We start from the raw sequence: 16,155 nt of genomic DNA, 5'->3' as shown, positions 1-16,155 counted from the left end.
GTTTCTTGTTGTAAATATGTCATTTATTTTTAACTGTTATGAATCCCACTGTTCTCCTGAATCCAGTGTTGTTTTTATTTTCTTCCTGCGCCTCTCCGTTCCTGAGATATGGTCTCATCTTGTTTAGAAAACCAGTCTAATTTGCCAACTTTTTTCTATGAGTGTAATGTGTGACCACGCCCACTTGGCTAACAAGACTAGATTTATATACAGGAAAGAAGAAGCCTTATTATCTCTGGAATGGAGAGGCGCATAAAAACAAGAAAAGCAATACCAGATTCAGGACAACAGCGGCATTTAAAACCTATATTTATAATAAGTGTCAGGTCCTTTAAAAAAAGGGGATTTTTCCACTGTCACTTAATTTAGAGGCTATAGAATGTCTAAAAAAGTGTCCTCAAAATATTTTACTTCTGTTCTAAATACTTATTAGTGACTTTGTGTCTTTATATTCCTTTTAGATAGGAAAGCTGTAATATCCAATGGAAGACTGAAATGCGTTGGCTCATCCTTGTTCTTGAAGAGAAAGTGGGGCATTGGCTATCATTTAAGGTATAGAAATAGACTTTTATATAAATACTAAAGGTCATCATGGAATGCTGGGATTTGTAGTTTTCTGACCACACACATTTTCTATTGCACCCACCACTACATTAGTGTTTTCAATGATTTTGTTATGTCTCTGGCAATGGTCAGGATGCAGGTTCTTCCATCTTGTGACCCTGAGCAGATGACCTCCATCATCAGGCAGCACATCCCCAGCGCTCAGCTGTCCGTGCAGAATGAAGAACAGATCACCTATATGTTACCTTTTGAAAACATGGACAGCTTCTCAGGTAACTAATAATAATAATAAACCTTCATATCCCGCACTGCCGGATGAGTGTAATATTATCACCACTGGATATTACTAAATATTAATAGAAAGATGATTGTGATTATTACATTTTATGAATTATTTGCATTATAGACCTTTTTACTCACTTGGACAGACGTGTGGGAGAGGACGTTGTCACTTATGGAGTCTCCATGACCACATTGGATGATGTTTTCATCAAACTGGAAGGAGAGGCAGAACTTGATAACGGAGGTAAGGAGAAAGGTCATGCTGCACAATCAGGGGACCTACTGGTGGGAATACTGCTCCCTATGTAACCAACTACTATAATGCTGCCCCTGAGTATACAGATATAACTACTAAAATACTACTACCTATGTACAAGAATAGAACTACTATAATACTGCCTCTATATATAATACTATAACTACTATAATGCTGCCCCTAAGTACAAGACTATAACTACTACCAGTATAATACTGCCCCCTATGTTCAAGAATATAACTGCTATAATACCGCTCCTATGTACAAGAATATAACTGCTATACAGTCCCTGACAGAATTTCTGTCGCTTATCCATGTTATGTAAATAAAAGCTTATAACCTGACTTTAAATTCATCCATTGGTTTTATTAATTACTCTTTTGAAAGCTGAAACCCTCCCAAATTTGGTTTAGGTTATTAAAATAAAGTTGCTGCAAAGCTGAAATATTGGTCATTTAATGAACACAGAAAGGTCAGATTTTGGCAAGATAAAAGTTTTGTTGCCCACAGAAGGTAATGTGAAATTCAACCAGATAATTAACTTCTAATACAAAGATATGTTGCATAACATTGGTGAACGAAGTTGTGGTGCTATTAGAGCCATATTTAATACTAGAAGGTGGCCCGATTCTACGCATCGGGTATTCTAGAATTTACGTATTGTGTAGTTCATGTATGATTTTTGTTATATATATAGATGTTGTTGTGTGTAGTTACCAAGTGTTTGTGTAGGGCGCTGTACATGTTCTGAGTGTCGCGGGGGGTGAGAGCGGTGTTGTATGTGTGTTGCGTGTGTTGCGTTGTTTGTGGAGCGCTGTGTGTCTGTAGCGTTGTGTGTGTGTGTGTGTTGTGCGGTTTGTGTGGGTGTGGTGTGTTTTGGGGGGAGGTATGTTTTGAGCAATGTGTGTGTTGTGCAGTATGTGCGTATATTTGTGTGTGCAGCGTTGTCTGTGTGTGTGGGTGTCTGTGTAGGGCGTTGTTTGTGATTCCTAGTGTGTGTGTGTTGTGCAGTGCGCGTGTGTGTGTGTGTTGGGGGGAGGTGTGCACCTCCCATCGTGCTCCATCCCCCATGCTGCGCACCCTCCATCGTGCTGCATCCCCCATGCTGCGCACTCCCAAACGTGCTCCATCCGCCATGCTGCGCACTCCCAAACGTGGTCCATCCGCCATGCTGCGCACTCCCAAACGTGCTCCATCCGCCATACTGCGCACTCCCCATCGTGCTGCATCCCCCATGCTGCGCACTCCCAAACGTGCTCCATCCGCCATGCTGCGCACTCCCCATCGTGCTCTATCCGCCATGCTGCACACTCCCAAACGTGCTCCATCCGCCATGCTGCGCACTCCCAAACGTGCTCCATCCGCCATGCTGCGCACCCCCTATCATGCTCCATCCGCCATGCTGCGCACTCCCAAACGTGCTCCACCCGCCATGCTGCGCACTCCCAAACGTGCTCCATCCGCCATGCTGCGCACTCCCAAACGTGCTCCATCCGCCATGCTGCGCACTCCCAAACGTGGTCCATCCGCCATGCTGCGCACTCCCAAACGTGCTCCATCCGCCATGCTGCGCACTCCCAAACGTGCTCCATCCGCCATACTGCGCACTCCCCATCGTGCACCATCCGGCATGCTGCGCACTCCCAAACGTGCTCCATCCGCCATGCTGCGCACTCCCAAACGTGCTCCATCCGCCATGCTGCGCACTTCCAAACGTGCTCCATCCGCGATGCTGCGCACTCCCAAACGTGCTCCATCCGCCATGCTGCGCGCTCCCAAACGTGGTCCATCCGCCATGCTGCGCACTCCCAAACGTGCTCCATCCGCCATGCTGCGCACTCCGAAACGTGCTCCATCCGCCATACTGCGCACTCCCAAACGTGCTCCATCCGCCATACTGCGCACTCCCCATCGTGCTCTATCCGCCATGCTGCACACTCCCAAACGTGCTCCATCCGCCATGCTGCGCACTCCCAAACGTGCTCCATCCGCCATGCTGCGCACCCCCTATCATGCTCCATCCGCCATGCTGCGCACTCCCAAACGTGCTCCACCCGCCATGCTGCGCACTCCCAAACGTGCTCCATCCGCCATGCTGCGCACTCCCAAACGTGCTCCATCCGCCATGCTGCGCACTCCCAAACGTGGTCTATCCGCCATGCTGCGCACTCCCAAACGTGCTCCATCCGCCATGCTGCGCACTCCCAAACGTGCTCCATCCGCCATACTGCGCACTCCCCATCGTGCACCATCCGGCATGCTGTGCACTCCCAAACGTGCTCCATCCGCCATGCTGCGCACTCCCAAACGTGCTCCATCCGCCATGCTGCGCACTTCCAAACGTGCTCCATCCGCCATGCTGCGCACTCCCAAACGTGCTCCATCCGCCATGCTGCGCGCTCCCAAACGTGGTCCATCCGCCATGCTGCGCACTCCCAAACGTGCTCCATCCGCCATGCTGCGCACTCCGAAACGTGCTCCATCCGCCATACTGCGCACTCCCAAACGTGCTCCATCCGCCATACTGCGCACTCCCCATCGTGCACCATCCGGCATGCTGCGCACTCCCAAACATGCTCCATCCGTCATGCTGCGCACTCCCAAACGTGCTCCATCCGTCATGCTGCGCACTCCCAAACGTGCTCCATCCGCCATGCTGCGCACTCCCAAACGTGCTCCATCCGCCATGCTGCGCACCCCCCATCATGCTCCATCCGCTTAGGAGTGCGCAGCATGCCGGATGGTGCACGATGGGGAGTGCGCAGTATGGCGGATGGAGCACGTTTGGGAGTGCGCAGCATGGCGGATGGAGCACGTTTGGGAGTGCGCAGCATGGCGGATGGACCACGTTTGGGAGTGCGCAGCATGGCGGATGGACCACGTTTGGGAGTGCGCAGCATGGCGGATGGACCACGTTTGGGAGTGCGCAGCATGGGGGATGCAGCACGATGGGGAGTGCGCAGTATGGCGGATGGAGCACGTTTGCTCAGCCTCTCTCCTTCCAGCCTCCCTCAGCATCAGCCCCCCCCTCCCAGCCTTCCCCAAGATCAGCCTCTCTGCTCCCAGCCTCCTCCAGCACGCCGTGCTCCTCTGCCGACACTCACCCACACCCGATCGCATCCACTCACCCACACAACCGATCGCATCCACTCACCCACACAACCGATCGCATCCACTCACACACACAACCGATCGCATCCACTCACACACACAACCGATCGCATCCACTCACACACACACCCGATCGCATACACTCACACACACACCCGATCGCATACACTCACACACACACCCGATCGCATACACTCACACACACACCCGATCGCATACACTCACACACACCCGATCGCATACACTCACACACACAGACACTGACGATATTGCACATACGCGCTGATACTCACAACATCCGGGGATATCACATGCTTCTGGCCATGTGATCCTCCGTCAGGTCCTGGAAGCTCACAGCACAATATCGCCGCCGAGAAGCAAGCGATATCCCAGGATGTTGTGAGTATGTGGATGCGATGTGATGTGTGTATGTGAGTGAGTGTGATCTGATTTGTGTGTGTGTGTGTGTGTGTGTGTGCTGTTATGTGTGTGTGCTGTTATGTTATGTATGTTCTGCAGCTGCAGGACCTTGATGTGTGGATGCGATGTGATGTGTGTGTGAGTGTGAGCCGGTGTACACTGGTAACTATGATACACATCGGGTAACTAAGGGACCTTAGTTACCCGATGTGTATAATGGTTACCAGCGTTCACGGCCTCCGTTAAGATCCCAGCATCGCAAGGTTATGTCTGGCGCTGCCGGGATCCTGACGGAGCCGGTGTAGAAGCAAGCGATATCCCAGCATGTTGTGAGTGTGTGGATGTGATGTGTGAGAGTGAGTGTGAGAGTGAGTGTGATCTGATGTGTGTGTACTCACCTGGGAATCGGAGCCCCGTGTCAGTTGGGCCACAGCGAGCGTGCATTGCGTGAGGGGGCGGGGCCTGCAGAGAGCCGGGGCGAGAGGCCAATCCGTGTGGGGGGGCGGGGCCATGGCGAGCCCAGCGGCCAATCAGCTTTGTGTCACCGTAAGGACACAATTTCGGAGCATGACAGACAGACAGACAGATAGACAGACAGACAGACAGACAGACAGACAGAATAAGGCAATTATATATATAGATTTTATGTGACTTCCATGAGCTTGAAGGACTGCATCCATGCGGTTCAACAATGATTCATACAATTTATTGATGAAGCCATCAGGAATAGCAAAGAATGCAGTCTTACATTCCTCCCAGAGTTCATTTAGATTCTTTGGTTTTGTCTTCCAAGCTTCCTCTTTCATCCTACCCCAAACATGCTCAATGATGTTCATGTCTGGTGACTGGGCTGGCCAGTGCTTGAGCACCTTGATCTTCTTTGCCAGGAGGAACTTTGTTGTAGAGATGGATGTATGAGATGGAGCACCATCCTGCTGCAGAATTTGACCCCTTTTATGATTGGTAATGTAAGAGGTAGATAATACTTCTTGACATTTTAGGCTATTGATATTGCCGTCCACCTTGCAAATGTTTTGCACACCCCCATACTGAATGTAACCCCAGACCATGAGCTTTACACCACCAAACATAACTGTTTTCTGAGTGTATTTTGGATCCATACTGGCTCCAGTAGGTCTCCTGCAGTATTTGCAGCGGCTGTAGTGTAATTCAACTGAAAATTCATCAGAGAAATCCAACTTCTGCCACTTTTTCAGCATCCATCTGTTTAGCAGTCTATGGGACTTTTAATTGCCTTTTGTTTAGTGCTGGCTTCTGGGCACTGATTTGACCATGGAGGCCATTTCGAGACAGAATCCTACAAACTGTTCTAGTTGACACAGGGACTTGAGATGACCAGGCCTGTTGGAGCTCTGCTGCAGTAGAAGAGGGGCTGGCTTTGGATTTTCTAACCAACAAACGTTCCTCCTGAGCAGTTGTCTTGTGGGGTCTGCCGGACCTGGGCTTGTCAAAAACATCTCCAGTCTCTTCAAATCTTTTTTTAATTCTTTGTACTTGACGCTGAGACACATTAAAGGTGCTAGCCACCTCTGCAGTGGATCTGGTCTTCAGCCTCTTGATAATCAATGCTTAGGCCGCAGGGTGGATTTTTGGTCTGTTGTCAGAGGTCAAGATGTAGTTAAAGTGAAGGTCTGGGGTGCTGGGTTTCTTTTTATATACACCCACTAATTAACCAATCATTTAGTGAGCACAGGTGAGGATGTAAACTAGGATTGGGTGCATTATATGACAAGGCGACAAAACTTTTGTCTTGCCAAAATCTGACCTTTCTGTGTTCATTAAAGGATCAATATTTCAGCTTTGCAACAACTTTATTTTCATAACCTAAACCAAATTTGGGAGGGTTTCAGCTTTCAAAAGAGTAATTTATAAAACCAATGGATGAATTTAAAGTCAGGTTATAAGCTTTTATTTACATAACATGGATAAGCGACAGAACTTCTGTCTGGGACTGTAATACTGCTCTCCATGGACAAGGATATGCAATATATGATTCATTGTATGATTCTAGTACAAGAATATAACTATTATAATACTGACCTTATGTACAAGAATATAACCACTATAGTACTACCCTCTATGTACTAGAATATAACTACTATAATGCTACCCCTACATACTAGAATATAACTACTATAATGCTGTTCCTGTGTACAAGAATCTAACTACTATATTACTTCCCCCTATGTACAGGAATATAACTACTATAATACTGCCCCCCTACGTATAAGAATATAACTACTATAATACTGCCCCTATGTACAAGAATATAACTACTATAATACTACCTCCTACGTACTAGAATATAGCTACTATAATACTGCTCCTGTGTACAAAAATATACTATATTACTGCCCCCTATGTACAGGAATATGACTATAATAATACTGCCCGCTATGTACAAGAATAGAACTACTATAATACTACCCCCTACTTGCTAGAATATAACTACTATAATACTGCTCCAATGTACAAGAATATAACTACTATAAGGCCCTGTGCGCACTTGCCGGTTTTTGCCGCGGATTTCCTGCAGTTTTGCTGCATGTTTCGCTGCATGTTATGTTCATAACATCTCTGCAGTGATTCACCAGCAAAACCTATGGGAAAAAAATGCTGTGTGCACTATGCGGATTTTGACAGCTGCATGTTTTGCTGCGGGATTCCCGCAGCAAAAACAATTGCATGTCACTTCTTTTCCGCACGTCGCTGCGGCATTTCACTTTATTGACTGCCATGTAATCGTGAAATCCCACAGGGAATAACGCAGGCAGCAAATTCTGTGCGGTTCATTGTGTTTTCCTGTGTTATTCCCTCCGGTATTTCGCGGTTTACCTGCGGTAATGTTCATCGCTGCCCTGCGGTTTGCAGGGAAGTGATGTCATTATGATAGGAAGAGGAAGCGGAGCAGAGAGTAAACACACACATCACAGACACAGACATAGAACACACACATATCACACTCACACACAGACATATAGAATACACATAGAAAGCAAACGAACATATAGAAAAAAAAACACGTGGGCTCCGTCGTATTTTTATCGTCCAGCCGAGGTAAGCACACAGTGGCGGCCCGTTATTCTCCAGCTGGGGTGGGCGAGGGGCAGGGTTAATGCCCCCCCCCTCTCGCAGCCGAGAATATCAGCCCGCAGCTGCCCCGGGACTGTCGCATCCATTATGCGGCAGTCCCGTAGTGTTCCCGGCTCTTCCTGTTGCCGTGATGCGGTGGCAATCAGGGTAATATAAGGAGTTAATGGCGGCGGATCGCCGCCACTAAGTCCAGGCTTGATCATGGCAGCATCTATGAGACAGCTGACATGATCAACCCATAAGTAAAGTGAAAAAACACACACACCGAAAAATCCTTTATTTTAAATAAAACACAAAAAAGCCCCTGGTTCACCCCTTTATTAACCCCCCAGAAACATACAGCTCCGGCGTAATCCACGTCCTGCGATGCTTGCATCCAGCCGCGACTGACACACTGCTGAATGCAGCCTCGCAGCGAGACAGCAGAGGTAACCACAGGGCATTTCCCACAGCCGGTAATGTGAACTACACATTACCGCTCAGGAGAAATGCAGCGTGTGGTCACAGGGACTCTATCTATCTATCTATCCCTCTATCTATCCTTCTATCTATTATTCTATCTATTCTTCTGTCTATTTATCTATTTATCTGTCTGCTATCTATCTCAGAAGGAAATTACTTTTTTCTTTTTTTTTTCCAATGTGCTTTATTGCATTGAATGCATTAAAGCACATGTACCAACCCGCATGCGGCAAAACCGTGGCAATACCCTGAACAATACCGCGGTAAAACCGCAGCAAACCGCATGCGGTTTTCGGGTGAGGTTTGCCGCGTTTTTTTACTGCGGGTGTGGTAATCTTTCAGACCCTGCAGAATTTTCTTAAGAAAATTCTGTTTTCCAGTGCGCACAGGGCCTTACACAGCTCCCTATGTATAATAATATAACTTCTTCGATACTGGATCCTATGTACAAGAATATAACTACTATAATCAGGGTCGGACTGGGGTGTCTGGGGCCCACAGGTGGAATTGACTCCTGGGGCCCACCCTACAGCTAAATGTAAATACCCATTAGCGTTATCCCAGTTATAGTGGAGCACTGAGTGTAAAACACAGGCGGCTCCTCCACATCTACTGTGCACCATAACTGATGTACAATTACAGGAGTTTGCAGTAAATGGGTTCTTTGGTGACAAGGTATCACCAATTCACAGGTTAGGTAGGTGATAACGTATTGATCGGTGGAATCCGACCATTGGAATCCGCACCGATCGAAAGAATGGGGAACGTTTATCCCTAACAGGGCACTTTTATCCCCATTATAAAATGCAGCAGCAGGTGGGATGTGTGGCCGCAGCTCCATTCATCCTCTTTAGGGCGGTCAGAAAAAGCAGAGAACAGCACACGGCAACCACTGAGGGAATGAACGATCAGGGGTCGAGTTGGACATGAGCTCCGCTTAAATGGGGATAAAAGTTGCACATTTTGCCGATCATTGCAGGGCCCAGCAGATAGACTACCACTGATCACTTATCCTTAGGCCTCGTTCACTCGTTCAGTATTTGGTTAGTTTGCTACATCAGTATTTGTACCCAAAACCAGGAGTGGGTGAAAAATGCAGAAGTGATGCCCGTGTTTCTATTATACATTTCCTCTGATGTTACCGCTCCTAGTTTTGGCTACAAATACTGAGGTAAAATACTGACCAAATAGTCAACGTGTGCACGTGGCCTTAGAATAGGCGATTTTTTGTTTTCAGCAGAAAATCTCTGTAAGTACATGTTTGCTACAGTGTAATAATCACAGGACAGGGAGGGGTTAAATGTTCAAGTATTTAATATCTACTGTCTGCCCCATATAGATAGAGAGAAAAAGTGACCTCCATACACAACACAATCCACTATACCAAGACCAATAATACCACATACAGGGAGAAATACTGCCACACTGTGACCAGACAACATATTACCACCACATAGTGGCCGAATACAACCACATAGAAGAGAGAAATACTCCAACACTATGACCAAATAACATTACCAACACATAGTGATCAAATACAACCACATACAAGAGCGTAATACCACCACGCCATAATTAGACTATTAAATGAACAAGAAAAACTGAGTATTTGCGTGCAAATATATAATAGTTTTAATAGGAACAATTACAAATACATGTAAAAAACATTTAAGAAGCATAGACCTGGGAAAAATACATCAGATCCCCATGAATCACCAAAGATATCAAAAATGAACGTGATCGGGAGAAAAATTCCAGTGTACAGGTGATATGGAAGCTAACTGCGGCTATATAGAGTGTGGCATAGTCCACAGAGGATAGGGAGGCTATATAAAGAAGTGTGATATATAATGAATTATAATAGCCACCTATTTTTAGTAAATAAGTCTATACCTACCCAAAGGGTACTAGATAAGTGCATGGCCACATATGGACAATGTGCAAAGAGATGGAATTTTATAGTAAAAAGATCAGCTCCATAGGGACCAAAATAAACAAAGCCAGCAGAAGAGCTTACCAATATATAGGTGGTTCAGGGGGACCAGTCAGAGGAGACCTCCGACGGCTGTTTCGCAGTACAAAGACCACTTCTTCCGGGACACCTCTCCTCCCGGAAGAAGCGGTCTTTGTACTGCGAAACGGCTGTCGGAGGTCTCCTCTGACTGGTCCCCCTGAACCATCTATATATTGGTAAGCTCTTCTGCTGGCTTTGTTTATTTTGGTCCCTATGGAGCTGATCTTTTTTCTATACAATTCCATCTCTTTGCACATTGCTCCATATGTGGCCATGCACTTATCTAGTACCCTTTGGGTAGGTATAGATTCATTTACTAAAAATATGTGGCTATTATAATTCATTATATATCACACTTCTTTATATAGCCTCCCTATCCTCTGTGGACTATGCCACACTGTATATAGCCGCAGTTAGCTGCTATATCACCTGTATACTGGAATTTTTCTCCCGATCACGTTCATTTTTTATATGTTTGGTGATTCATGGGGATCTGATGTATTTTTCCCAGATCTATGCTTCTTAAATGTTTTTTACATGTATTTGTAATTGTTCCTATTAAAACTATTATATATTTGCATGCAAATACTCTGTTTTTCTTGTTCATTTACTAGTCCTTTGGAGTGTGCAGTCTCTGGGACATTCTGGTGGGTTAAATTATACCCTTTACCAGTATGACTCTTTAGAGACCATAAGCTTTAACCATGAGGCTTCTTGTTTGGATACATAATTAGACCATGTAGTAACTAAATATTACCACATACAACAGAGAAATAGCGCAAGACTCTGACCAGACCGCATAATGACCGAATATATCCACATACAAGAGAGGACCGAATGCAACAACATATAATGGAGAAATACAGCGACACTATGACCACACCACATAATGACCAAATAATACCAAACAGAAGTGACAAATACCACCACACCGTGACCAGACCACATATCACTACCACACAGGGACATTAATACTAAAATAATGATTATGAATAAAAACCACAATACTACTAATACTAATGTTATCATCAGTGCCACTATACAGAGGAGCTCTGTATACAGTGTATAGGTAATACAGTGCTCACCAGTGACATTTTACACAGAAGCTCAGTATAAAGTGTCAGTGTACATGTAATACAGTGCTCATAAGTGACATTATACACAGGAGATCTGTATATAGTGTCAGTGTACAGGTAATACAGTGATCACCAGTGACATTATATATACTCTGTATATTGTGTACAGTGTGTGTGTGTTCATGTAATGCACTGACTTACCAGTGACGTCACTAGCTGAAGTTATTAATCTTCACTTTTCTTCTTCATGTGGTGCTGACCGCCATCACTTCTTCCTGCCATGACGTGACTCTGCAGAAAATAACACACAGTCACCTATAACTGATCACTCCCAGAGCACATTCCACACTTTTTTCCCCAATTTGTACACTACGTCAGACTTTTGTTCCCCCATGGAAGACAGTATTCTCAAAATTAACTTATATTTCATCAGTAATAATGTCTCCTAATTTGCCGCTACAGTAATTATGCCCCACATGCCACCATAAACCAATAATGTATGTCCCTCATTCCGGACCCATATAGTAATTATGCCCCTCATGCTGGCCCCATATAGTAATTATCTCCCTCATGCTGGCCGCATATACTGTAGTAATTGTGTCTCTCATGTTGGCCCCATATAGTAATTATGTCCCTCATCCTGGCCCCATATAGTAATTATGTCCCCCATTCTGGCTCCATATAGTAATTATGTCCCCCATTCTGGCCTCATATAGTAATTATGTCCCTCATTCTGGCCCCATATAGTAATTATGTCCCTCATGCTGGCCCCTTTATTTAATAATGTCTGTGGAAACTAGGGGACTCAGAAGGAGTTGTTAATTGCTTCCTGCATAAAATATCCCCCTACACACTGCTCCTCTCCAAAATAGCTCCACAATGTGCCCCCAAAACTTGACTTTTCTATAATACCTCCCCCATACTACATCTCTGCATAAATCCCCCATGCTCCTCATAATACTATGCTGCCTTTCACAATCCCCTTCCTAATTGCCTCATAATGACCCTCATTTCCCCATAATGTCTCCCACTGATCCATAATGTCCGTTGTAAAGGAACACCGCCTCTCCCCCACCACAGCCCCCTCATCTAAAATTATTGTGCATGTGTACCGCCCAGCGGGCTCGGCTGCGACTGCCTAGCCGCTCAGATCCGTGCTCGTACGGTGGGAGGCTCGAGCTCCTCACGGACCCTGGGGTCACGTCGCTCTGCAAGGGGGTTGGCGCTACACGCAGGGACTTCGGTGGGGATTTCGACGGCCTGGGCCGCGGTGGTTTGTAAGGGATTTAAGTTCGTGACGCCGCCCACGGGTTGTGGTGAATGGATGGACACCACCGCTGCCGTTGACTAGGCCTCCCGGGGATGGTGTTGCGCAGCTTGATGTTGACCCCTCCGTGGGTAGGGGAGTGATGGTCCCGGGGGCCCGAGGGAGGTGCTGAGGCGAGGGGACAGGCGCGGGCTGGGTGCTAGTGCAGTGCGGCGCGGTGCGCGGCCCGAAGGCGCTGGTGTACTCACTATGACACAATACACTGGAGTCTTTGGTAAACCAAACGGGATGATGAATGGGGCCCGCAGCCGACTGCAGCTTCTCCCTTAACAGGTTGGTGGTTTCCGCTTTTCTCCTGCACCTCTTTGTGTGAATGTTTGACTCCTATGCCTAAGCAACGGTAGTCCGCTCCCCGGCTTGCTGGGTGTCGGAAGAGCCCTGTTTGTCCGCAGACGCTGGCCCTTTGGGTCTCTATGCCTTGGCGGTGGCTTTACCCTGTATGGTTGGGCTGTTGTCTTCTAACGGGTCTTGTGTGGGAAAGGTCCTTAAGTCCTGTCCTCAATCAGTTGATTTGACTCGGCCCTGTCGGTTTGGGGTTTCGTACTGGGTCTCAGTACCCCTCCTGGTGCTCTGGTTTCCAATCGGTTCCCCAGTTCGGTACCGGCGGGCCACCGCCCGACTCCAGTCCCTACGGTTCCACCAGCTGTAATCCCAGCTCCTGCAGGCGGCCACCACTGTCTGCCTCCTTGCCAAAGGTGACTGGGCTCCAACCCAGACACCTGAGTAGACTATTGGTAGGCCTGGTCACAGGTCTGCCCTTGAACTCGACCTCTCTCCTTCACTGTCAAGATTAGACGACCACACACTCTGAACTTGTGTCTTTTTCCCGCCTCCAGGCCTGTGAACTCCTCGGTGGGTGGAGCCAACCGCTTGGTTCCACCCCACTGGTGTGGACATCAAACCTGGAAGGTGGTGACAAGGTTTTTAAGTTTGGCTGCTGTCTCCTTTTTAGGGAGGGGGTGTGTGTGCATGGGACTACCTGGGACGACCTGACTAGTCCAGGGCGTCACACATGTCATCTTCGGCACCTCTGGAGCGCTTACCATTGCCTGCTCTTCCTCCTCCTCTTCTCTGCAGCCCCGGCCCTGATGATGACTGTATGTCACGGTGCAGGTCTGAGGCGCGCTCCTCTGACTCGGTCCTGTCGCATCATCCTTGTCTGCAGCTGTGGCCCTGGTAATGACGGTATGTCACGGTGCGGGCCTGCGGAGCTCCTCTGACTTGGTCCTGTTGCGTCCTCCTCCTCTTCTCTGCAGCTGCGGCCCCGGTGATGACAGTGTCTCAGCGCGGGCCTGCATAGCTCTTCTGTTCCGGTCCTGTCGCTTCCTCCTCCTCTGCAGCTGTGGCTATAATACCACTCCAATGGTCAAGGATATGCAATGTGTGATGCACTGTCTGATTCTAGTACAAGAATATAACTACTACAGTCATATGAAAAAGTTTGGGCACCCCTATTAATGTTAACCTTTTTTCTTTATAACAATTTGGGTTTTTGCAACAGCTATTTCAGTTTCATATATCTAATAACTCATGGACTGAGTAATATTTCTGGATTGAAATGAGGTTTTTTGTACTAACAGAAAATGTGCAATCCACATTTAAACAAAATTTGACCGGTGCAAAAGTATGGGCACCTCAACATAAAAGTGACATTAATATTTTGTAGATCCTCCTTTTGCAAAAATAACAGCCTCTAGTCGCTTCCTGTAGCTTTTTAGTGAGTTCCTGGATCCTGGATGAAGGTATATTTGACCATTCCTGTTTACAAAACAATTCCAGTTCAATTAAGTTTGATGGTCGCTGAGCATGGACAGCACGCTTCAAATCATCCCACAGATTTTCAATGATATTCAGGTCTGGGGACTGGGATTGCCGTTCCAGAACATTGTAATTGTTCCTCTACATGAATGCCTGAGTAGATTTGGAGCGGTGTTTTGGATCATTGTCTTGCTGAAATATCCATCCCCTGCGTAACTTCAACTTCGTCACTGATTCTTGCACATTATTGTCAAGAATCTGCGGATACTGAGTTGAAACCATGCGACCCTCAACTTTAACAAGATTCCCGGTGCCGGCATTGGCCACACAGCCCCAAAGCATGATGGAACCTCTACCAAATTTTACTGTGGGTAGCAAGTGCTTTTCTTGGAATGCCGTGTTTTTTTGTCTCCATGCATAACGCCTTTTTGTATGACCAAACAACTCAATCTTTACTTCATCAGTCCACAGGACCTTCTTCCAAAATGTAACTGGCTTGTCCAAATGTGCTTTTGCATACCTCAGGCGACTCTGTTTGTGGCGTGCTTGCAGAAACGGCTTCTTTCGCATCACTGTCCCATACAGCTTCTCCTTGTGCAACGTGCGCTGTATTGTTGACCGATGCACATTGACACCATCTGCAGCAAGATGATGCTGCAGGTCTTTGGAGGTGGTCTGTGGATTGTCCTTGACTGTTCTCACCATTCTTCTTCTCTGCCTTTCTGATATTTTTCTTGGCCTGCCACTTCTGGGCTCAACAAGAACTGTACCTGTGTTCTTCCATTTCCTTACTACGTTCCTCACAGTGGAAACTGACAGTTTAAATCTCTGAGACAACTTTTTGTATCCTTCCCCTGAACAACTATGTTGAATAATCTTTGTTTTCAGATCATTTGAGAGTTGTTTTGAGGAGCCCATGATGCCACTCTTCATAGGAGATTCAAATAGGAGAACAACTTGCAAGTGGCCACCTTAAATACCTTTTCTCATGATTGGATACACCTGCCTATGAAGTTCAAAGCTCAATGAGGATACAAAACCAATTTAGTGCTTTAGTAAGTCAGTAAAAAGTAGTTAGGAGTGTTCAAATCAAGAAATTGATAAGGGTGGCCATACTTTTGCACCGGTCAAATTTTGTTTAAATGTGGATTGCACATTTTCTGTTAGTACAATAAAACTCATTTCAATCCAGAAATATTACTCAGTCCATCAGTTATTAGATATATGAAACAGAAATAGCTGTTGCAAAAACCCAAATTGTTATAAAGAAAAAAGGTTAACATTAATAGGGGTGGCCAAACTTTTTCATATGACTGTATATTACTGCCTCCTATGTACAAGAATTTAACTACTATAATACTGCCCCTATGTACAAGAATATAACTACTATAATACTGCCCCTATGTAAAAGAATATAACCACTATAATATTGCCCATATGTACAAGAATGTAACTACTATAATACTGCCCCTATGTACAAGAATATAACTACTATAATATTGCCCCGATGTACAAGAATATAACTACTATAATACCGTCCCTATGTACAAGAATATAACTACTATAAAACTGGAGCCTATGTACAAGAATATAAGTACTACAATACTGCCCCTATGTACAAGAATATAGCTGCTATAATACTGCCTCTATGTACAAGAGTATAACTACTATAATACTGGATCCTATGTAGAAGAATATAAGTACTACAATACTGCCCCTATGTACAAGAATATAACTACCATAATAATATAATATAAAAATATAACTGCTA

General features: G+C 46.0%; 1 protein-coding gene across 1 annotated transcript in view; it reads left to right on the top strand.

The window, feature by feature from the left end:
- The window catches only part of LOC142311865 (cholesterol transporter ABCA5-like), a 310,836-nt gene that overhangs the window by 166,691 nt on the left and 127,990 nt on the right, over positions 1-16,155 (top strand). Inside the window, exons 16-18 of the mRNA XM_075350670.1 lie at positions 462-552; positions 697-836; positions 971-1,090. Of these exons, the coding sequence (XP_075206785.1) occupies positions 462-552; positions 697-836; positions 971-1,090 (351 nt within the window). The remainder of the gene's footprint in view (positions 1-461; positions 553-696; positions 837-970; positions 1,091-16,155) is intronic.

Source organism: Anomaloglossus baeobatrachus, chromosome 5 (genome assembly GCF_048569485.1).
Source record: "Anomaloglossus baeobatrachus isolate aAnoBae1 chromosome 5, aAnoBae1.hap1, whole genome shotgun sequence".
In the NCBI taxonomy this organism is placed as follows: domain Eukaryota; kingdom Metazoa; phylum Chordata; class Amphibia; order Anura; family Aromobatidae; genus Anomaloglossus; species Anomaloglossus baeobatrachus.
Note: the sequence above shows the minus strand (reverse complement) of the source record. Positions and strands in the feature narration are given on the sequence as shown.